The following is a 24,966-nucleotide window of genomic DNA, read 5'->3' as shown; positions in this document are numbered from 1 at the left end:
GTGCTGCTGAAATATCCATTGGCGGATTTTGGGACTGGTTAAGCCAGGCTTGTTGACCAGCTTCACCATCCCACCAGGCGGTGAACTGAAGAAACTCAAGGGAGATAAGACTGTACGGGCAAGCATTACCCAGTCCCAAGAAATTAATCTTTCCGCTTGAGCCAATCCCTCCAGCAAGCCCTTGGTGTAAGGAGAGTTTGTACCACATGAGACACAGGCTTGCTTTCATTCATTGAGAGTTTTAAATGGGATGGGCTCATGAACACAGTGTGGGCTCCAACGTGCTCCCGCCTTGATCATCAGAATCCAAATCTGGCTGTACTACAGCAACCAGCAAAAGACAAGCTTCCAGGTCTCCTTTTAACTATGCTTCTTTTATACCTCCCTGAATGCCACCTTGAGCTCCTGTTTGTTCTGTAGGAGCCTTCTTTAAGGCCTTTTTAAAGGGTGGATCATGTTTTGGGAATCAGCATAAAAAAGCAGTGGTGCAGAGGGCAAGAGCTTAGAGCAGCCAAGGAGGAGGGAGCAGGAGCCAGGTAAATCTCTAGCTGATGTTTCTTCCCTTTTTTCAGTCTCACAAGGAGCAAAGGGAGGAGGCGGAGGAAATTCATCTCCAGAATTTCTTCCGTTCCTTCATTCATTCTAGACCCATATTGAGGGCCAACAACCGAATTTAATGGCGTTTTCTCATCCTTGCCTGATTCATACAGAAGATCGTATTTAACACCTCCTCTTTGGTATGATAGCCAAGCTCTGGATCTGTTACTGTCTTTATTTTAGGACAGGAGTGAGCCATCTCACTGTCAGAGTCTGAGTCTGACTGAAATGGTTGCAGAGCCTGAGTAATTAAGGAGCAGAGTTGCCACACAGAAAGAAGGACCTTCTCTCCTTTGTGGAATGCGCGCCACAGTGCTCTGATGGCCAGCCATTGCCACAGTCTGAGTGTACCTGGAGGGGGAAACCAATAGCAGTATTTGGAAATTAAATGAAATAGATCCTGGAAAGTTTTCTGCTTGGCAACCGCCCCAGAACTCTGTAACAGAGTCTGCAACAATTCAGTGTACTCAGTGAATTTAGACGGATTCTGCCCCATGTGTTATCCTGACTGAAAAATCCCCAGAGCTGAACTCACCCTTTCTGGGCACCACGGCTGGAAGGCTTCTCCGGGTCTCTTCGACACTTTATAGGAATCTCCTTCACTCCGCTGAAGCCTTCTGCCCTTAGGACCCTGCTCGCTGCACCAGTTGCCGGTAAATCGCCATACTCCCAGCAAGACAGATCCCAGGCAGGATTGTGGCAAGCGATTTGGAAATAATAGAGACAGAGACAAGTATAGTTTACAGTGATGGTGACGTCAGGGGTCCTCCAGCATTCCCGTGAGCCAGGAGGCACTAAGTGAAGTCTCACATCACTATTTATTGTTACAGGCAGCAGTTGTCCTTGGTCATAGAATTATGTGTACAGATCATTTGTGTAGGTTTCAAGGCTCCCCAAGGGTTTCAATGGAACCTTACCTAATTCTGTCTACAAAAGTAAACAGTTACAAGGCTGGGCGCAGTGGCTCACGCCTGTAATCCTAGCACTCTGGGAGGCTGAGGTGGGCGGATCGTTTGAGCTCAGGAGTTCGAGACCAGCCTGAGTAACAGCAAGACCCCATCTCTACTAAAAATAGAAAGAAATTATATGGACAGCTAAAAATATATATAGAAAAAATTAGCCGGGCATGGTGGTGCATGCCTGTAGTCCCAACAACTCGCGAGGCTGAGACAGGAGGATCCCTTGAGCCCAGGAGTTTGAGGTTGCTGTGAGCTAGGCTGACGCCACGGCACTCACTCTAGCCTGGGCAACAAAGTGAGACTCTGTCTCATAAAAAAAAAAAAAAAAAAAGTAAACGGTTACAAAATTTTTCTGAGATAAACATTTTAAGCCCTAAGTTAAGAATAGACCTAGCTAAGCATACAAGTTAAAGACAAAAATGCATAAAGCAGGAACACTGAGCCTGCATACTAATCTAATCTATTTCTCTAAATAGTGAGACATATGCTCAGGAGTGAAGCAGGAATAGTCTTGAAGTTTTTGATAGTTCCGGCTGCAGGTTGTCTGCTGGGCTGGCATTTTTCAGTCAGTTTTTTAGCCTTGGGCCCTATGCCGAGCTCTGCCTTGCACAAGCTCCAGTCGCTGCCTTGCAGTCATCCCTGATGGGTGGACTGTCTCCCTTGTTGCTAAGCAGCTTCTGGTCTGTGAAGTAATACGCCCACAGATTCCTTCAAGACAAAAGTCATGCAAAACTGCTGAAACTTTCCATGTCTCTTAACCTGTTTCCCAACATCTTCTCCTTTCTTTTTAGAAGCAAGCTGATGAAGTTCGATAGCCATCACTGAGAGACATTGTTCCCCGCAGTGTCGTCTTCTTCAGAGCTTTTTCTAGACTATAAGTAAGCACAAGCAAATGATTAAAATAATTACTAAAGTTCCTACAGCGGAACTCCTATAGATCTTAGGAAGAGAAAGTGGGTGGGCTGACTCCATTCCAGATGAAATACTGTTAATAATGTCAGCCTCAGAGCGTAGGTCAACTTTGTGACTGAAGGTACTTAATATTTCCTGTTGTAAATTTCCAATTTCTTCAGATTTCCTTAAGTAGATGTTTTTTAATGTTTTCCCAAGAAAACCGAGTCTGATTACATATGCGAGGTGTAACACAAAATTGAGTGATATTCCAATCACAACGGAGTCTAATTTGTTTTTGTAGGCTTATAACCTGGTCTCCCAGTAAGGTGACCGCTTCTTGTAAGTTGGCCACCTGAGTAGCCAATTTGTTATCAATTTGATTTTGGGTGGACCATAATTGATTTGCTTCATGATGCCAATTCTGAATAAATTCAGTAGTTTGCACAGTTTGATGGAAAGCCACCCCTGCTGTGGCTGCAGAGGCAGTCACAGCAATTATTCCCAAAATAACTGCTATTAGGAGACCTATAAATCCTTTAGTACATTTAAGAATGTGGTTAAGTAGTTTGTCTAAAAGGAACATTGCTGGGGTTTTGTGCCAGACTCTATTCATTTTTACAGGTAACCACAGCACCCTTCTGGCTGTGAGAATATAAGGTGTTTCTGTGTAAGGATTAAACTTTATGGAATTGTCAATACAGGTATAATAAGGACAGTTGTTACGGGTCACAAGGAAGGAAGGTTCATTATACTCGGCAGGCCCAATCATGAATAAGTAAGGCAGTTTAACACAAGCTTGGATATAATGAGTAGAGTTCAAATAGAAAGTCCACTCTCGACTAACTGTTTGTATCCAATATGTATGTGCTAACCCGGGCCTGTACAGGGTGCAAAGCAGCCGAGAGTTTCCACAATTGATCATGAATAGGGCCATTGAAAATGTGAACGGCCAGAGGGCTCATATCATCAATGAGCCATCTAATATGACTTTGAAATCCAGTGTCTTTTACAGACATCGAGGTGGCAGTTTTATTACAGTAAAAAAAAAATTTTTTTTTTAATTTTTTAATTTTCTGGCTCAATCCCCACCCGGGCCCAACGTCTCTGGGGACATCTTCCTCCTGCGGGCTCCGGGAAGTGGTCCGCTCACCTCTGACCCCTTCCAGTAAAATTTTTTAAGATTGCAAGAGGAAGCAGGATGCCCATAAGGGCTCCAATCAAGTACGTAACCGTAAAATGGTGATCTGGTAAGAATGCGCCCCACATGGGCTCTACAATTTTCCCACTGGACCCAGGTTTTAGAGTCAGTAATTATTACCTCTTTATAAGTGGGTACATCTGTGGGTGCGATTTTAGAATGTCCAAAAGAAGAAAAAGAAGAGGCAGTCAGGAGGAATAACCAGGCCTTACTCTTGCTGGTTGATTTGCTGGTGACCAGACAGGTTTGGGTAGCAGGTTTTAAACAATGAATACCTTTACCATTACATATGGGAGGGCCCTCTGTTCCAACTTCGTATCTGTTCATTTTAGTGCCTACCTCATCGGGTTTCACTGGATCACGATAGTCATAGGGTCCCAGTAGCCAAGAGGAATCATTAACGAATACTAAAAAAGGAGCGTCAGCCCAGTTAACAATATCATTTAAAGGTGGGTTAGGAAAATAGGCCCAATAGTGATAGGTCTGATTGCCAGATACACCTACCGCCATGCTCACCACGCTGATCATAGCAAGAAAAAGGTTTGCAGGCGTTTTAGGTACAGATGTCTGAACGAGTATCTTGTCTGCTTCTTCATAGGTCTTCTTCAGCTGGCCCCATGTCATGGCTTGCGACTGTTGTGTTTTCTTGGATCGGGGCTTCTTGCACTTTGGTTTCTTCCTTTGAGAATCCTTGGTCAGGGCTTCAGATGTAGAGGGTGGCGTCTTCTGCTTTTTCCCCTCAGGTTTCCACTCTGGGTTTGATTCTTCTGTGGGGGACCCATACCGTTTGTCCGTCATCTGTCAAAATACAAGTATAACCTTGACCCAACACCTTTACCCATCCTTCTCTCCATTTATTTTCTATATCAGCTTTCTACCAGATGGGCTGGTGAGGAAAAGAGTCTAGTTGTTGACTCCCATTCCAATGTTTCCCTGCTGCTGTTAAATTGTCTTCTTTACGAATATTGAGAAAATTTAGAGTAAATAAGGCTGCATTTATTCTATCTCTGGGGGACTTTATTCCTCCCCCTTTTTTAATAACATATATTTTAAGGTTTCATGAGTACGTTCTATAATGCCTTGTCCTTGAGGATTATAAGGAATGCCAGTAATGTGTTTGATAGTCCATTTAGTGCAAAAGGTTGCAAAACAGTGAGTACTATAAGCAGGGCCGTTCTTGGTTTTGATGGCGGCTGAGACTCCATATTTGAAAAACAGGAGTATAAGTGTGAAAGTACATGTTGAACAGTTTCTCCAGGGAATGGAGTAACCATAATGGGACCAGAATAAGTATCTATTGTAACACGTACAACACCTAACTTGCAGAATTCAAGAATGTAATATCCATTTGCCATAATTCATTCAGTGAGAGGCCATGGGGATTAACCCCCACAGGAAGACTAGGCTGATTAATTGTTTGGCAAGTGGGACAGTGAGAAACAATATGCTTGGCTTGATTATTTCTTATGTGAAATTTTTTAATGAAACCTTTACTATTAACATGAGCTAATTGATGAAATTGAGTTGCTTCTTGAACATATCCAACAAGTAACTGATCTATTTTCTCAAGGCCAGCCGCCAATGGGCCCGGAAGATTAGTATGAGATCTAATATGAGTAATAAAAAGTAGAAACTGATGATTCCGTATAATCGACTGAAGTTGCTGAAACAGCTGGGAAACTTCATCAGTTTCTGTAATACTGACTGTTTCTAAGGTTAGATAGAACTGCATTTACAATATATCGTGAGTCACAAACAATATTTAAGGTGAAGGAACATCTTGTAAAAGCTGAGTAATACCTTGCAGTTCCACTTTTTGTGCTGAATTATAAGGTGTGGTCCACACTTTAGTTAAAGGACCCAAATAACTGGCTTGACCTCTGCTGCTGCTCTTTGGGCACCAAGGAAGTCTTAGCCCTTTGGCCTTCCTTACCCAAACCAAAACAAGCATTATAATTCCTATCAAGCATCATTGGTTTAGCGGGAGCATATAGAGTGGGTATACTGACGTAAGCTCCCCATTGTTGCAACAAATCTCTCCCCCACAGATTGACAGCTGTATCAGCCACGTAAGGTTTTAGGGTGGCTGTTCGTTTATCAGGGACAACACAACTTAAAATTTGTTGACTTTCAAATATATTAGTCATAGTTCCAATTCCAGTAAGTACGTGGGGACCTTGTGTAAAGGCCAAGTGGTTGGCCAAAAGCCTTTAGAAATAATTGTAACATCAGCCCCAGTATCTACAAGTCCAACAAAAGATTTGCCATTTAGTTTGATCTCTAGTTGAGGTCTCTGATCATTAATAAAAGTTTGCCAATATATTTTAGTTCCAATACTCCCAAACCCTCCTTGTCTTTGAACATTAGATTTTCCAATTTGCATAAAAGGTAATAACAGAAGTTGTACAACATGATCTCCAGGCTGGATAGGATAATTGGAACTGGAATTCATCATGACCAAAATCTCCCCTGAATAGTCTGAATCAATTACACCCAAGGCACTGAAATTCCTTTCATAGTAAGAGAACTCCGGCCAATGAATGACCCCACCGTGGCTGGAGGAACTGGACCACATACAGGTGTAGGTACTTTACGTATGCCAGCAGATGGCACTAGAAGACCAGTATCTAGGGAGGGCAGATCTAAGGCCGCGCTCCCACTTCTGGCAGGTGACAAGTCAGCAACCTTTACTTTTGGGGAGTCCAGGTTTTAAACTGTTGGAGCTGCTGGCCGGGACTGTCCTTCGCCACATTGTTTTCCTGAGTCTGTGGCTGCCAGGTCAGGAACTGTTGGACAAGACTGTTTCCCGTATTGTTTTTCTTCCCCTCAACTCCCTGCTGAGCAGGGACCCATCCCCCATTTCCCTGGTCCATAAGGGGGTGGCCATCAGCATGAAATTTAGAACGGCACTCGTTAGTCCAATGATATCCTTTAATACAGCAAAAACACAGTCCAGGAGCAGGACCGGCCGGCTGACCATTATTAGTTGTTCTTGAGGGTTGTTTACAATCTTTTTTGAAATGACCTTTCCGGCCAGAGTTAAAATAGAGGCCGTTTTCTGTCCTCTGAGAGCCCTTTCCCCGGATAGCAGCAGCCAATAGTTGCATTTTATAGGTGTCTCACCTGACGCCCCGACAGGCTTCTATATATTCCTCTAAAGGAAGTTACCGGACTTTAAAGGGCGCAAAAGCCGCTGAGGCTCAGAATTCGAGTTATCAAAAGCCAGCATATGTAACAGCATGTTTCCTAAATTAGGAGGACTGACCATTTTTTGTACAACATCCAGCAATCTAGTAATAAAATCCACATAAGGTTCATTAGCAGTTTGTTTAACATTTACACAAGAAGGCACAGTTTGTCCAGGTGGGGTTATCTTCTTCCACGCTCTAAGACAGCATTGTCAGACTTGAGCAAAGGCCTGATCATCATATTTTAACTGAACGTCTATGCAAAATCATTTTCCTTGTCCCGTAATTTGTGTCGCCGAAATACGTGTTGGCGCATCTTGGGAGTGGTTCAGACACGCTTGCTGACAAGCTTCGTCAGCCCACCAGGCGGTGAACTGAAGAAATTCAGATGGAGAGAAAACTGTTCCAGCAAGCATTTCCTATCCCAAGCAATTAATCGTTCCACTTGAGCCAATCCCTGAAGCAAGCCCTTTGTGTAAGGAGAGTTGGTACCATATGAGACAGAGGGTTGCTTCAGTTCTTTGAGCGTTTTAAACGGAATATGATCATGAACATAGCGTGGGCTTCAGGGTACCCACGCTGCCCCGCCTTGATCATCAGAATCCGAATCTGGCTGTACTACAATAACCAGGAAAAGATAAGCCTCCGGGTCTCCCCTCAGCTGTGCCTCCCTTATACCTCCCTGAATGCCTCCTTGGGCTCTTGTTCATTTTTTAGGAGCCTTCTTAAAAGCCTTTCTAAGGGGAGGATTATGTTTCAGGAAAAAATCAGCATAACAAAGCAGTGCTGCTAAGGGACACCACTGGAGTCAGGGAAGTCTCCATCTGATGTTCCATCCCTTTTTTCAGTCTCATAAGGAGCAAAGGGAGGGGAAAGTGGAAACGCATCTTCAGAATTTTTCTGCTCCTTCATTCTGTCTATATGGATCCATATTAAGGAAGAGCAGCCAAATATACTGGCTTTTTCTCATCCTTGCCTGATTCATACAGAAGATCCTATATAACACCTCCTCTTCCATATGACAGCCAGGCTCCAGATCTGACACTGTATTTTAGGACAAGAGTGAGCCATCTCACTCTCAGAGTCCAAGTCTGATTCAAATGGTTGCAGAGGCTGAGTAATTAAGGAGCCAAGTTGCCACACAGAAAGGGGGACCCTCTCCCCTCTCCGGTGCACACGCCACAGCGCTGGGACAGCCGCCGCCACTGCCATGGCTTAAGCATACCTAGAGGGGGAAACCAATAGCAGTGTTTGGAAACTAAATGAAATAGTTCCTCGAAAGTTTTCTGCTTGGCAACCACCCCAGAATTCTGTAACAGAGCCTGCAACAATTCAATGTACTCAGTAAACTTGGACTGATTCTGCCCCATTTGTCACCCTGACGGAGGGAAATCCCCAGAGATGAACTCACCCTTCCTGGAGACGGTGGCTCGTGGCCTTCTCCAGGTCCCTGAGATGCTGTACGGGAATCTCCCTCATTCTGGTCGACGTTTCCGCCTTTAGGACCCTGCTCGCTGCGCCAGTTGCTGGAAGTCACCTACTCGCCCAACAAAACGGGTCCCAGGCAGGATTGTCACAAGAGATTTGGAAATAATAGAGACAAAGTGTAGCTTAAAAGTGATGGGGAAGTGAGGGGTCCTCCAGCATTCCGTGAGCTAGGAGGCACTGAGTGAAATCCCACATCAGCATTTATTAGTACAGCAACTACTTGTTAGTGGTTATAGATTTATGTACACGGATTATTTGTTTAGGTTTCAAGGCTCCCCGCAAAGGTTTCAAGAGATGGTGTAATTAATTCTATTTACCTGAGCAAACAGTTATAAAATTTTTCCAACATAAACTTCTTAAGTCTTAAGTTAGGAACAGACATGGCTGAGTATAAATGTTAAAGATAAAACTGTCAGCAGTAAAGCGTAAACAGAAACATAGAGACCATGTATTTCTTTATCTAGTTCCTCATTAACTGAGACATGTAGTCAGGAGTGAAACAGGAACAGCACTGAGGCTAATGATGGTTGCAGCTGCAGGTGTCTTCTGGGCTGATATCCTTTGATTAGTTCCTTAACCTTAGGCCCCGTGCTGAGCTCTGCCTTGCACAAGTTCCAGGCGATGGCTTGCAGGCCTTGAGATTGGCACTGCCTTGTGGTTGCCCCTGATCCCTTGGACTGTCTCCCTTGTTGCTAAGCAGCTTCTGCTCTGTGAACTAATACGCCCACAGATTCCTTCAAGACAAAAGCCCTGAAAAACTCCTGAAACTTTCCTTGTCTCTTAAACCTATTACTCAACACGCAACTAGTCTATAAATCTGAAAGGGAAGGATCTGGGACTGAGATGTGTCTGAATCCCCCACAGAGTTAGGTTTTACATTTAGAATTCACTTACCAAAATGTGTTTTAAATTGCATGAAAATTCAATCTTTAGGTCACAAATTATCTTTAGAAGGTTTTTGAAAACCAGATTATTTTGGTTCCTCCACATGTACACTCAATGACTCTGAGCAAGTCATATAACTTCTCTATTGCCCCATTTCCTCGTGTGGAAAATGAGAATAATAACAATATCTAATAGAGCAGTAGTGGGGTTAAATGGGATAATCCAGGTAGATGCATACTGTTGGCATGTGTTATGTGCTCAGCAAAGTGTTAGAATAACCAAAACTTTCCCCCGTTACTGCAATCTTAACTTCATTTATATTAAGGCAGCTTTATAAATGCCTTCAAAAGATACATAACCTTATCTTTATACTAACAGCACACACACTAAACTCAATATAAACACTTATTTTTCTTCTAGTGGCCCAACATACACCCATGGCTGGTCCTTGAAGTGGCTCTAAGGGGCTACTTTAAAGCTATGGGTCTCCCTAAAGCCCTCTGCACACCAAGTACATGAAATGATTCCATCTTACCGGTGGTCCAGCAGGGGCGCCATAGGGGCCGGCAGCAGGGTAGGCTCCAGGAGCACTGGGCTGTCCAGGAGGTGGGTAGGGCCCAGGCCCGCCTGGTTGCCCCGGGTAGCCTCCAGGTGCAAGTGGTCCGGGATAAGCTCCAGGTGCTGGAGGGCCAGGGTAGGCAACAGGAGGCCCCAGTCCAGGATAAGCCCCGGGAGGCGCCTGCCCAGGATAGGACCCTGGGTGTGTCTGCCCAGGGTAGGCCACAGGATAGGAGGCACCTGGGTAGCCCCCTGCCCCAGGAGGCGGGTTCCCCCATGAACCAGGCCATCCCTGAAGGTTTGGCTTTCCAGACCCAGATAATGCATTATTAAGCTGAAAAGAAAGACATAAACAATTACAGGATAGAAGTTATTCACAAAAACAAAAATTCGGGAAAACTGAAATATATGTTCTAAGAAGCAGAGAAATATGACGAAGGTATGAAATTCGTATCAGTAACAATTTTGAGTTTCAAAAACTAACATTAGAGTTTGAGATTACATATGCTTTTTCACTTTATTCTTGCCTCCCATCATCTCAGATTGGGGGGATGCATTTTTGTAATTTGCTCAAGTCAGGAGCTAGCTCTCCTCTACCTACAGCACATACTTTCTTTTTTTTTTTTTTTTTTTTTTTTGGAGACAGAGTCTCACTCTGTTGCCCGGGCTAGAGTGAGTGCCGTGGCGTCAGTCTAGCTCACAGAAACCTCAAACTCCTGGGCTTAAGCGATCCTACTGCCTCAGCCTCCCGAGTAGCTGGGACTACAGGCATGTGCCACCATGCCCGGCTAATTTTTTGTATATATATATTTTAGTTGTCCATATAATTTCTTTCTATTTTTAGTAGAGACGGGGTCTCACTCTTGCTCAGGCTGGTCTCGAACTCATGACCTCGAGCGATCCACCCGCCTCAGCCTCCCAGAGTGCTAGGATTACAGGCGTGAGCCACCGCGCCCGGCCCATACTTTCTAATCAACATGGGAAAAACAATCACAAACATCAAGATGCTCAGATTGCATGTCCCTTCCTGCTGCTCAGAGGATTTCTTAGCTCCTGCCAGCAGAGTCTACTCTCTACTGTTCTGGGCCTTTTGGTGAAAGGGTTACTGTTAGTAAGTCCTAGGCCTCTCTCTGCCTGGCTTCCTTCTCAAATCTGCTGCTGGAAATACCAGGCTCCAGCTAACAAGCCCTCGTTGGACAAGTGAGGCCAAAGGGAGCTATGCAGTGGGAAAGGGAAAGTTGTGGTAAAAACAAGACCCTCCAACCCTTCAACCTATGTGTGATGTCTATGAGGGTAAGAAAACAGACATGAAACACTTACCGAAAAACTGTCTGCCATTTTCCTGAGGCGGGGGGGAAGAGAGAGAGGTTATCATTTGGGCCTGAAAGATTTCACTTAAACTGAGCATCACCACTATTTCACTGGGCACTTCTAGTCAATCTACAGGCATTATGCCTAAGTCAATAGTGTGGAACCATAAAAACATCTCACCAAGGGGTGGGGATGCTTTTCAGCTAGGTTACTGAACTCTATTTAACTTATAAATTCCCACTTTGATCACACCAGCCTGTGTTCTGAATCCCGAGAGTAAGAGGCCATACAATGCATGACGGAGAAGTGGGAGAAGGAAGATGTTCTGCCCCCTTCCTAGGTAACAAATACGATCACGGTTTACCTTTGGCTCTCCTTCACCTGCCTTCCTGCACTCGTTCCGCCACCCTTATAAAGGGTTCGGTGTGTTAGTACTGCCCACCTCCCCTCTGTTCCCACTAACAGCCCCACTCTGGGTTTTTGAAGGAAAGCAGTGTTGACTGATCCCTACTGAGATAGGAAAGGCAATGACCTCCAGACACAGCTCTTGCTCCATTATTTATTCCTTCATTTACACACAGTTATGCCTTCTCTGGGCCAGGCACTTTGTGGGCTCCAGTTTGGGTGTACAGATAAATAGATCTGTACGGTCAAAGGGCCCACAGTCCAGCAGGGCAGATGACAGGCATTCATGGAAATAACAAGTCATCAATGCTGTGAGACAGACTGTGTGCCACGGAATTTAAACCCGGAGAGCTTACTTCTAAGAGGGGAAGGGAAGGTGGTGTTGGAGCTAAGCTTTCAAGGACAGGTGAGATTTGGAAGTGCTTTTTTTTTTTTTTTAAGATACTCTTTATTCCAAATAAAATCTTTGGAAACTAAGGTGAAAAAAAAAAAAAAAAAGGGCAGGCAACATGGAAGACGATATTTTGGGGTTTGCCTTGCCCAGTGCCACAGGGGTGGTCTTGAGACATCAATCCTGCTTTCTCTCGCTCCTTCCGCAGTGCCAAGTCTCCAAAAGCACAAGAGGCTCTATAGCTGCTGCAGGAGCTCCTGTGGTGAGGGGAGATGGGCAGCTTCTGGCTTCTGCAGCCAGGGTGACTTCTTCCTACGCTCGGGATCACCTGTGCTATGGCCAAAATTACCTGGACCTTGAAACAATCAGAATCTCTTTCTTCTTCATTTGCCCACTTGTGACATTCACTCAATCATTTTAAACAATGGCATTGCCCCCAAGGGGTCCAATAAATATCAACTACTTGATAGGTTCCAAAAATGCAAAACATTAAATTTCGTAAAAACTCAAACAGGCAGAGCTACTCCTAGGACTTACTCTGCTTCATTTATACACACTGGGTATTTTCTATGGATTTAACATCACTTATTTGAAATGCCTGGGATCAGAAGTGTTTTGGGGCCGGGTGCGGTGGCTCACGCCTGTAATCCTAGCACTCTGGGAGGCAGAGGTGGGCGGATCGTTTGAGCTCAGGAGTTCGAGACCAGCCTGAGCAAGAGCGAGACCCCATCTCTACTAAAAATAGAAAGAAATTATATGGACAGCTAAAAATATATGTAGAAAAAATTAGCTGGGCATGGTGGTGCATGCCTGTAGTCCCAGCTACTCGGGAGGCTGAGACAGGAGGATCCCTTGAGCTCAGGAGTTTGAGGTTGCTGTGAGCTAGGCTGACGCCACGGCACTGACTCTAGCCTGGGCAACAGAGTGAGACTCTGTCTCAAAAAAAAAAAAAGAAGTGTTTTGGATCTCAATATTTTTTTGATTTTTTTTAGATTTTGGTATATCAGCATATACCTAGTTAAGCATTCCTAAATCTGAAAATCCAAAATGCTCCAAAGAGCATTTCTCCTCTCTTTTTTTTGTTGAGACAGAATCTTGCTCTGTTGCTAGGGCTAGAGTGTGAAGGCATCAGCCTAGCTCAGAGCAACCTCAAACTCCTCAAACTCCTGTGCTGGACTGATCCTCCTGGTCAGCCTCCTAAGTAGCTGGGACTGCAGGTGCACACCTCCATACCTGGCTAATTTGTCTATTTTTAGTAGAGACAGGGTCTTCCTCTTGCTTAGGCAGGTCTCGAACTCCTGACCTCAAACAATCCTCCTGCCTCGGCCTCCCAGAGTGCTAGGATTACAGGCGTGAGCCCTCGTGCCCGGCCCAAAACTTGAGTTTTAGTTGAAATCAGTGGTAGACTGAGAACATGATGCAGGGAACCAGGGACATCTGCTGCAAAAATCCATGAAATTAAAACTTTAAACCTCCAACAGATCACACCAGGTGCTGGCACTTTCCCCATCTCCAACAAACCCCCTACGCAAAGACAGGCATGGGTAAAGCTCCAGCTAGGTTTCCATGGTTGCCATCCTCTTCATCACAATTATAGTTTGAGAGTTTGCTATAATAAAGTCTTGTTTGCTTGCAATGAAATAAAATGGAGGTTTATTAGCACCTACACATCTTAGACTCTCAGAAGGGCCCCTGTTAAGATCCCTGGGTCCACCGAATCAGAATTCTGGGATTGGGCTCAGAATCTCTTGTTAACTTTAGATTGGAGTTTGAAGGGACTTTACAGGTCATGTGTCAGATCCAATCAATGTAAGAGTGTCAGTGGGGCTCTGGATTTGGGCTGGGGTACTATTAATAGGCTACTAACAGGGGTAAGGCGGTAATGCTTGACCAAAAACTAGGCAGACAGTTCATACTCAAGTACCTATTCTAAGGGGAAAAAACAGACCCATTTTCTTACTTGTTATTCTCTCCTTGAAGCACAATAAAGTTGATGGCCTTTTCATGGCTAATTACCTCTTCAACTCCAACTCCTCAGTTTCTTTGACACAGCCTTCCCAGCTCTCTTCTCTTCTTTCCCAGCCCTTAAAGATCAGTGTTCTTTCCAGGTTCTTTTTCTAGACCACTGCTCCACTGAAAGTATATGTCTAAGTGATCTCTTGCAGTTTTAACTCTCCCACCTATCCACAGGCATGCTCTCCCAAACGTCATATCCATTGCCTACTGGACGTAGTCACCCGGATGTCAAAAAGAATCTCAAAATCAACAATACTAGTTGATAGCCTCAACCACCTAGTCCAACAAGCCAGAAACTTGAGTCACTAAGATTCCTCCTCCCTGACCCCCACATCCAATCACCAGGTCACTAAACTGTGCCCTCCTCTGCATTCCTAGCACAACTGTCCCAGTCATCTCTGCTACACTGATGTTAGCTACAGGAAAGCCTACCTTCTGTCAGTGCAAGGTGCTGGAGCCCACTTCAGCCAACCTATCAGCTTTACCCTATCATACTTCACACTTGGAAGACTTATTCACAGAACCATGACCACAAGACCAGGTAGGGAAGTCAAATCATATCAGCAAGATTTTTTAAGGCAGCCAGGACCGCAAAACTAACATAACAGCCTCAAATTTTTTTCCTACCAACCTCTATCCTAAAACTGTGCATTTCCTTCTACCCATTTATCATCATAAGTTTACTAACCACTCTGGGCTGGATACTACTGATGCAATTATGAATAAAACATAGTTGCTGCCCTTAAGGAGACAGAAAAGAAAATAGGCAATGATAGCAGAATGAAATACGTGTCGTAAGCATAGTACAGGGTGCTGGGAGAGATGATGACAGCGTGGGAGAAGACAGAGGGAAGAAGTGTGGATGAAGCGGGGAGAGAGGGCCACCAGCACCACACTCAGACTAGAGGGTGTAAGAACAGGTCAGAGAAGCTCTGATTTTCTAAGTTAAGCCTTGAAGTCTTTGGAGGTTCAAAAGTAGATGATGCTTTGGGGAAACTCAGGTAGTTGAGAAATAAAGAGAGTCTGAACTAAGGCACTGGGAGTGGAGAGATGACAAGTAAGTGGAGTAATAAGAAAAACAAGATTCTAACTAGTGACTAAAAAATGGAGGAAGAGAGAGAGGAGTCAAGGATGGGTCCTCATCTTAGGGCTCAGCAACTGTGTGAAGAGTGATACCTCCCAGGGAGGAATCACAAAGGTGGCTGAGCATATTTAGAGCAGGAGCGGCAGAGGTGTTCAGTTTAAAAAATGTTGGGCTTGAGTGTCTGCAAGACAGAAATATCCACAGGCCCACTGATTCAGATCTGATGGAGGGAAACAAGAGGAAAAGAAGACACCAGTTGTCACAGAAACAATTCAATGAGGAAAAAGTTTTCTGGATAGAGATTACAAGTCTTTTTTCAAGATTTCCCACAATGAACATGTATCACTTTTAAAATCAGAAAAAAATACACATAAAAGGAAGGAGCAGTCACTTGAGACTCTGCAGCAAGGTAAAATAAAGAATCATTTCCGTTGGTGCTAGTGACCCTTGGTGACACTGCCGTGAGAAACTGCAATGGACGAGAAGGCACAGTGCCTGGTGGAGGGGTGACTGGAGGGTGAGAAAGTGAGCACTCACCACAGCAACTCCCTCACTAGGCCTGGCTGTGAAGGACAGTCTCCATACACACCTGTCACCGAAATGTTTCCAGGAATATGGTGAGAAATAACAACAAGTCAACAGAACTTGAGAAACTTTATTCCGGTGAAGGCCAAAATCCCACTTTCAATAATTCCAATATTCCTTGTGGACTCTTTTTTTTTTTTTTTTGAGACAGAGTCTCACTGTGTTGCCCAGGCTAGAGTGAGTGCCATGGCGTCAGCCTAGCTCACAGCAACCTCAAACTCCTAAGCTCAAGCGATCCTCCTGTCTCAGCCTCCCGAGTAGCTGGGACTACAGGCATGCACCACCATGCCCGGCTAATTTTTCTATATATATTTTTAGCTGTCCATATAATTTCTTTCTATTTTTAGTAGAGATGGGGTCTTGCTCTTGCTCAGGCTGGTCTCGAACTCCTGAGCTCAAACGATCCGCCCACCTCGGCCTCCCAGAGTGCTAGGATTACAGGCGTGAGCCACCGCGCCCGGCCTGAACTTTTATAAGAGGAAAAAAAAATACTTTTTTTTTTAAAACATTGTGATTTTAGGTTTTCTATCTCTAATATATTCTTCATACACCAATATGTAAAGAATTTAAAAATGTACTGTTTAATTAACAGTATGTAGAGAATGCTACCATATGTGTGTGTGTGTGTGTTTAAGAGCAGCCAAGCACGGTGGCTCATACCTGTAATCTCAACACTTCGGGAGGCCAAAGTGGGAGGATCACTTGAGGCCAGGAGTTCAAAACCAGACTGGGCAACATAGTGAGACCCTGTCTCTACAGAAAAATAATTTTAAAAGTTAGCTGGATGTAGTGGTGGGCACCTATAGTCCTAGCTACTTGGGAATCTCCTACCACCCTCCAGGAACCTCCACGTATTCAGCTACCAGAGCAAGACCCTGTCTCTTATTCTAAAAAAAAAACAAAAAAAAAAAAAAAAGAAAGAAAGTAAATAGGGAGACTAGAATACATACTAGAAGACTAATAAACTAATAACATGGGTTGCTTCTAGAGAAGGGGAAAGTGTGCCCAAGACACAGAACAAAAAGAAACCTTTTGTACCTTTTGCACTTGAAACCATGGGAAAACATTATTCAAAAAAAAAAAAAAATGCTCTTTCATCCTACAAATACACAGCTTAAATTCATTTGGAAATTTTGGTATATGCAGACTTCAATGATTTGAAGATTTATATGACTCTTTGGTTTCAAGATGATCCCACATTGAACTGATTACCCAAGAACCACTGGATACAAAAATGACCAAAAAAAATGTTGGAAGCAGGGAAAGTAAAGCAGAATGCTGAGAACAGGGGCAAGAAAACATTTAAACCAAAAAGAGAAGCACTGGGGTTGCCATTTTGCTGCTTGAAATATAGACTATGTTTCTTTTAATTTCTCATTATCTGATCTTAGGGTAGCACAAAGGTGGCTAGCTAAATCAAAAAGAACAACAGGCCTTTTTTCTGATTAACTGAAGAAGTCATATAAAGCTTTTCTTACTAGAGGAGTACAGATTCTAAAGAGTTACAAAAAGGATCATTTCAAAGTCTACAAATCAGATTAGAAATTGAAATAAAATGAGGATTTCTGATCTTAGGTCTTAGATGGCTTTCAAAACTATTTTAAAATATGTATATATAAACTCTTCCCTTTTCACGGCATAAACAATGTAACAAGAGTTACTAAAAATCTACCTACTTTTACTAGACCATTTAATTTTGCAGTCTTCCAAGTCTTGGTCTATATTTGTGTAGCTATGATTAGTGTATATAATTTTATTCAATTTTCATGTACTTTTTTCTAAGTAATACTGATAATAAAATTGCACAAAATAAAAAATGTTCCTTTACTTCAGCAATATCCATAAAATTTTGGATTTTTGTTTTTGAAAGCTGTTTCTTGCACCAGTGCCAAAAAATGACTATCCAGATCATAAGACAGAAGGCACCAAACAGCAACTGATCCATCCCAATTACAAACAATCTCTTAAGAGGTAAATACATTTAAAACCCATAAAGGAGACATCACTTACACCTTCTGGCTGACAGTACAGATGGAGCAGTCCTAGTCGCAAAATCTGAAATCCAAAATGCTCCAAAATCCAAAACTTTCTGAGCACTGACATGACACACAAATGGAAAATTCCACACCTGACCTCATATGACAGGTCACAGTCAAAACCCAGCACACAACAATGAAGGTGACATTGTTAATGCTGCAGAAAAAATGCTGCTTTAGGAAAAACTCCTCAAACTGTACCTTCCTCTAAACTCCACCACAATCAAGACAAAAGATGATTTGTGTGACCAAAAGTCACATGTTTTCCCCATGCACACCAACCAGCAGACACCAGCTAAGTGTCCTCTAATTCAATTCTGACACTAACTACCTGGAGATACCGTCAGATCCAACAGGGTGAGGGCTCAGTCCCCAAAACTGCCCCCCACCCCACACAAGTTCCAAGTCCGGGCCTCCAGAGCTTCTTACCAACTAGCTTCGAGTTGAGGTTTCCACGACACTCTCTTTGGGTTTGATTAATTTGCTGGAGCGGCTAAAAAAAAAACTCACAGAAAAAACTTACTTAGGTTTATCAGTTTATTACAAAGGTTGTTAGGTTATCAAGTATGAAATGTTCTATTTCTTAAGTACTGCATTACATAGTTGATATCTCCAACATTTTCACTTTTATACTTCTTATTTTTTATTGTGAAGGTACATCCTCATTGTTTCAAAAGCACTGTTTGGCTTGTGATTATCTTTCAAATTCTTTTTAGAGCAATTTTTGTGAAACTCTGGGTAAGTAAAAAATTTGTGTTATTATTGAATAGGAGTTCTGTCGTGGAACCAATGCAGTGCAGACAGCTCAAAACATCAGCGAAGTGTTTGGGAAGGATATGGCTAATTCATGCATAGTACACTGATGGTTTGAGAAGTTCCGCTGTGGTGATTTTAATCTTGAAAAATGAGCCACGCAGGTGACCTGAGGCCAAGGTGGATGAGGGGGTGAAAGCTGTAGTGGAAGTGAATCCATCTCAACCTACTCATGAATAGCAGCAAGGTTCAACGTTACTATTCCAACAATATTGGACCACTTGAAACAAATCAGCAAGATAAAGAAGCTGTATAGATGGGTTCTGCATGAATTAAACGAGCGCCAGAAATCATCTAGAAGCTTGCCTTTCTCTGTTGTCAGGACATAAAGAGGACCCATTTCTACACCCTATTGTTACATGTGATGAAAAACAGGTTCTTTTTGACAATCGCAAGTGTTCGACACAATGGTTGGATAAAGATGAAGTGAAGGAACACAGTCCAAACTCAAATATTCATCAAAAAAAGCTAATGGTGTCTGTTTGGTGGTCCAGCACTGGTATTATCCGCCACAGCTTCATGAAACCTGGTCAGTTGATTATAGCGGATGTCTACTGCAGCCAGTTGGATGAAATGATGAGGGTGCTCGCCATTAAGCAGCCGACATTGGTCAACAGAGACAGGCCAATCCTTCTGGAAAACAACACTTAACCACATGTCGCACACATGATGCTGCTCAAACTACAGAAGCTAGACTTGGAAATTCCGTCATCCACCGTATTGACCAGACCTTGCACCAAATGACTACCACTTCTTCCAGGCTTTGGACCCCTTTCTTGCAAGGAAAAATATTCAATTCACAACAAGCTGTGGAAAACATCTTTCACGATTTCATTACCACTTGCTCTCCAGACTTCTTTGCTATTGGCATAAACAAGCTACTGTTAAGATGGCAAAATTGTGCCCATAGTTTAGGCACATACTTTAATTGTACTGCTTCTTGTGTGAGATATAATAAACTTTTGATTCGAAATCAGACATTTCATATTTAATGACCTAGTATAAAGGATACAGAGGAAGAGATGAATAGTGCGAGGCATGGGGGAAAGGGTGCAGAGGGGCTTCCAGGCCTTCCCTTGGGCGCACCACCCTCCAGGTACCTCCACGTGTTCAGGTGGACACTCACTGAACCCAGACCTCTTAGGTTTTTATGGAGAACCATGCTGAAATGTGATTAGCCTTCAGGCTACGGGGTGGGACTCTCTCTGGAATGAGAGTCTTATGACCCACAATGGGAAAGGTGGGGGAAGCCAGAAAGATTCTGTTTCCTGAGGCCTAAGGCAACGAAGATCATAACAAACGACTGTAACAAGGACTATAAGAGTTATGAGTCAGGAATTGTGGATGAAAACCAATATATACATCATAACACATAAGTGGCTGTAGACAACATGGTCAAAATATGTGAAAGGCTTATTGAACAACTAAAGCAGCACACATTCATAACAAATAAGAAATCATGTCAATTTATAAAATCCAATGGACTATCCCATACATTCCACACTGGGGGCTTAAAATATTAGCAGAGAGATTAAATGGGAAAAGACAAATCCAAATGGAAGTTTCACTAAGATTTAACAACTCGTTGACTATGGGAACAAAGAAGAGAGGATGGACTAAAGATGACATAAGGGACACCTGTTACTCAGCATCCACTGCCTCTTCATTTTCCCTTTGGAATCCACTGCCTCCCATTATGCTGTTAGGTAGGAATGATCCCCAGCTCCAGAGGTAGGCCCAGGTTGGCTAAACCAATTAGGATACCCTATTTCTCTGGGCTTAGTGATTGGTTCAGAAGTGATAATACAACCCAAGGCCAATGAGACACAAGAAGACATTTCTTGAGCTACTGGGAAGAGAAATTCTCTTCTGGCAGTCGTTCTGTTTTTTTTTTTGAGACAGAGTCTCACTCTGTTGCCTGGGCTAGAGTGCCGTGGCATCAGCCCAGCTCACAGCAACCTCAAACTCCTGGGCTCAAGCAATCCTTCTGCCTCAGCCTCCCGACTACAGACATGCGTCACCATGCCCGGCTAATTTTTCTATATATATTTTTATTTTATTTTATTTTTTTATTTTATTTTTTTTTTATTTTTTGAGACAGAGTCTCGCTTTGTTGCCCAGGCTAGAGTGAGTGCCGTGGCACTCAGCCTAGCTCACAGCAATCTCAAACTCCTGGGCTCAAGCGATCCTACCGCCTCAGCCTCCCGAGTAGCTGGGACTACAGGCATGTGCCACCATGCCCGGCTAATTTTTTCTATATATATTTTAGTTGGCCAGATAATTTCTTTCTAGTTTTTTTAGTAGAGACGGGGGTCTCACTCTTGCTCAGGCTGGTCTCGAACTCCTGACCTTGAGCGATCCACCCGCCTCGGCCTCCCAGAGTGCTAGGATTACAGGCGTGAGCCACCATGCCCCGCCAGTCATTCTTAAGTTGAGGTTCACAAACCCTCCAAGGATTTATGGATAGAATTCAGGGTTATCTATAAACTCAGGTGAAGAAAAAAATTGTAAATTTTCACTAACCTCCAACTGTAATTTAGCACTTCCTTCTACTATGAACTCAGGCAACATACCACAATAGCATTAGCAATATTGGTTCACTTTGTCAGCAGTAGAAATCAGGTATTTTCCTATTGCAGGACCATTGGATACAGACACCTCCAAATAGTGATAATACTCATTACCACTTGGAAATTATTAGACTCACACTAAATCTTTTTAATAAAGAAGCAAATATCATTAACAATTTTAAAAATGTTTTTATAATGGTATTTTAATATAACTGGTTTTCTTTATACGGTAGTCCTCTGTATTTTCCTCTAGACTTGACAGCAGGAGGATGTAGGGCTTGAGGTGCCACACACACATGCTGTGACCACAAAAGGACCAACACGCCACAGAGGCTGAGCTCATTAAATAAAGCAAGAGAAAGATGAGGTCCGATCACATAAGTATAATTGGATCAAACTTCACTTTTGGACTTTTTAATACTGCAAGTCAGTGAATTTGACTTGGTTTTCTATTATATTAGCATAAAAAAATCTAAATTATACTATACAATTGATTTCAATAGTTTCTATCTAAGAAAACAAACAATACCCACGTCTCTGGACAGAAACAGCAAACTTAGAGAAGGCTTAACTTTGTGACATTGACAGAATCTGAGAAAAATGAGTTCAGTTTTTCACACCTGAGTGTACTGCTGACTCAATACTCACTCCAGTCAAGTTCTCACATGCATTTCCTGTTTTAAATAGATAACGCTAAGGTTTCACAGATGACCTATAAGTGTGGACAAGCAGGTATACCTGCCTAAGATACAGAGGACAGAAAGAACATGAAATGACAGTTCTACCCAAAAAGCTAAATTTCCGCTGAATATGGTGGCAGCTGCTTTCTGATTCAACAACATAGTCCTAGGGTTTATGGTGGCAGGAGCCCCTTAGCAGGCAAGTTCTGCACTGTCATTTTGGGGTTTGTTCTTACAAGTTCAGTCTAATCTCTTCATTCAGCTCACTCAAAGTTTACGTATCTTTCTATCTCAATAAATCCTGTTTGCTACAACTACTTAGAGCAAATGCTCTGCTACAGGTTCCTAAACAGTAAGTACAAAGCAAACAGGAATATACAAAAGCAGCAGCATCTCAGTAGTTACAAACCTGACAAGAGTCAACAGTTGATGGATGTAAATGTAGACATGACCTGGGTAAAATTATCACTGAGAAGCCCTGAGAGGTAAGGGCTGGATTATAGGGAGCAATAATGGGTCAAAAAAGAGAGCTTTAGGCAAGGCACAGTGGCTTACACCTATAATCCTAGCACTCTGGGAAGCTGAGGAGCGAGGATCACTTGAGGCCAGGAGTTTGAGACCAGCCTCGGCAACACAGTGAGAATCTATTACTAAAAAACTAGAGAAATTAGCCAGGTGTACTGGTACAAACCTACGGTCCCAGCTACTCAGGAGGCTGAGGTGGGAGGACCACTTGAGCCCAGCAGTTTGAGGCTGTAGTCAGCTATGATCACGTCACTGCACTCCGGGACAAAAAAAGACCCTGTCTCAAAAACAAACAAACAAACAAAAAACTCTAGATAGTCTGAATCTGGAAGAGAAGGAATTGCCAGCAAAGCTGAGAATTTAGAGATAAGCAAAGAACTAAAGAGAAGAGAGAACTCAAAGAATGAAGGTCTTCTACACAACTATCAAAGATGACTAATAGGATAAAGATTTAACAAAAAGATCTGTTCTTCACATTATTTCCTTCCTCAAAAACTGTCATTGGGTATAAAGTAATACTCAAACTCTCTCCAAAATCTGGTCCCAACCTTGTTTCCTACACTTTACAGCAAAACTTCTAATAATATAGGCTTTAAAAAACAAAACAAACAAACAAACAGAACCCTCTCTCTAGATTCTTAAAGACTTCTCTTTGGTCAGGTGCTATTAATTGTCTGGTCAGGTGCTTTTAATACAATAAAATACCTTACATTGTGTTATTTATAATCAACAGAAATTTATTGTTCGCAGTTCTGAAAGCTGAGAAGTCCCAGATCAAGGCACTGGCAGATTCAGTGTTCTACTAAGGGCCCGTTCCTCATAGATGGCAAAATCCGACTCCCTCTTCCTGGCCATTTGCTAACAAAAAATGCTCTAGCAGATAATGTCCAACACACAAAAGTAAAGCAAACCAAACTATCAATACACCAACTGGTTCTATTTTTTAAGCCATCCAACTAAGTTCAGCTTCACCAAGGCATTTACATTACACACCCAACCCTCCCCCCAAAGCCTCCTACCTTAGATTTTTCTAAATCAAATGTGTCTCATATTTAACTGTAATAACGGTCCTAGTTTAAAATTAAGTTAAAGACCTTGATAGCTATTACATTAAAATTGTAAAACGCCAGTATCAAACAACTTTCCATTCAAACCCGTTACGATCCCAGGCGTTGACAGAGGACCGAACTTCCTTTTCCTCCCCTGCTGGTCCTCCTGGCCCTTCCGCGCGCTCAGGTCCCAGCCCGGGCCTGCAGTGACATCACGGCCCATCGCCTGGAAACCCCTGACGTCACAGACACGCGGACCCACAGTATTATTATGACTTAATCGCGGACTGGGGCCGAACCGCAGCAGACTGGCGCCCGCCCAGGCCAGGGAAGCATCCGACCCTCGTCCTGCCCCGTCCCCGAGGAAGGTTAAGGACAAGCGCCAGCTCACCTGCGCTGGGGCAGAGACGGACACAGTGGCCGGGTGCGACAGGGCCGAGGCGACCCCCACCCAGAGCCCTACTTCCTCACCCGCGCGGTATCGCGGGTGGGAGCGCCGGTCCGGTGCCTGCTCAAGACCTATCAGTGATCTCCTCGGCTTCAACCCCGACCCGGGACCCCGCTCCCGCCCGCCGGCCCGCGGAACCCTCCGTGGCCCCCGGAGACGCTTAGCGCCGGACGCGTGCGTCGGCTGAGGGCAGCCCAGAAGGCGCAGGCCGCCGGGCCCCTACTCCGCACGCGCCGGGCGGCCGCGAGCCCCAGACCTGCGGGCACCGGCCGCGCCTCCGCCCCCACTCCCCGGGCGCCCCCGAGCGGCAACCGTGGCCGCCACGGGACCCCAGCCGCGCCGCCCTCACGCCACGCCCCACTCCGGCCCCGACCCACCTGCGCTCCGGCCCGGGCCCGGGCCTGGCCCGGGGATGCACCAGCCCGCTACGCCGGCGGCGGCTGGAAGCCGGGATAGCTCCCCACAGCTGAGGCGGAGCCCAACGCTCGCCCCGAAACCCATTTGTGTGGCTAAAGCGGCGTGACGTCACGCGCCGGCCCAATCGACGGTTGGCCGGGGGGAGGGGCCAGGGAACCAGGGGGGTCGCAGCGCCCCCTGCCGGATAATGGGGGCGAGAAGGGGGAACGTGAAAAGGGAGATCAGGGCTAAGCCTCTCGGGTCGCGGCGTGACAGAGCGATAGAGCTTGAGCATGACTGCAGGAAAGGGAGTCAAACCCACAGGCCAGCCAGAACGGGAGTGACGCCAGGGTGCAGTCAACAGACCTGACAAGTTTATTAATACTCAGGGCGGACCCGAAGCTATAAATGGGATTAGATACTGTTCGATAGCCTAGCAAACTTGGGTCCCAGTCTTGGTTCTGCTACTAAGAGGGCTGAGGGCTGAGCTTCAGCGATCCAATTTGTAAACTGAAGAGGATGGAAGAGTCCCTTCTGACTGTCATGCCTTTCCATGCAAATCATGGCAGGAATACCTACCAGAAAGTAGATACACTTTGAGGTTGACAATCTCAAACTGTTAAAGTCTGTAGAAGCCTACAGATTTGTTAATGATGAATATAAAATGGGTTTTTAATACTTTATATTCAAATCAGAGGGCCAGCGAGGAAGCTTTTTATCTCCAACCTTTGAAATTATCATTGTCTTCATTGTAAAAGTAATTTTAACCACATTGAAAGACATAAGGACGATAAAGAAAAATCCTTCATCCTAACACAGCCACTCTTAGCATTTGGCGTATTTTCTTTTGGAACTTTTTCCCCACTCATATTTATTTTATAAATGTTGTA

The 24,966-nt window shown here is 44.1% G+C and overlaps 1 protein-coding gene across 1 annotated transcript; it reads right to left on the bottom strand.

Annotated features, from left to right (window-relative positions):
- Positions 1 to 796: 796 nt before the first annotated feature.
- Positions 797 to 24,371, bottom strand: LOC138398432 (calcium-binding protein P-like). Its single transcript, XM_069492848.1, has 7 exons — positions 24,058 to 24,371; positions 11,088 to 11,109; positions 9,745 to 10,101; positions 8,248 to 8,373; positions 4,153 to 4,446; positions 1,133 to 2,428; positions 797 to 948 (listed from the first exon to the last, which is right to left on the bottom strand). The coding sequence occupies exons 1-6, from the start codon at positions 24,369 to 24,371 to the stop codon at positions 2,375 to 2,377; spliced, it is 1,167 nt and encodes a 388-aa protein (XP_069348949.1). The 3' UTR covers positions 797 to 948; positions 1,133 to 2,374.
- Positions 24,372 to 24,966: the final 595 nt, after the last annotated feature.

Source organism: Eulemur rufifrons, chromosome 2 (genome assembly GCF_041146395.1).
Source record: "Eulemur rufifrons isolate Redbay chromosome 2, OSU_ERuf_1, whole genome shotgun sequence".
Lineage (NCBI taxonomy): Eukaryota > Metazoa > Chordata > Mammalia > Primates > Lemuridae > Eulemur > Eulemur rufifrons.
This window is presented reverse-complemented; position numbering and strand designations above follow the sequence as displayed.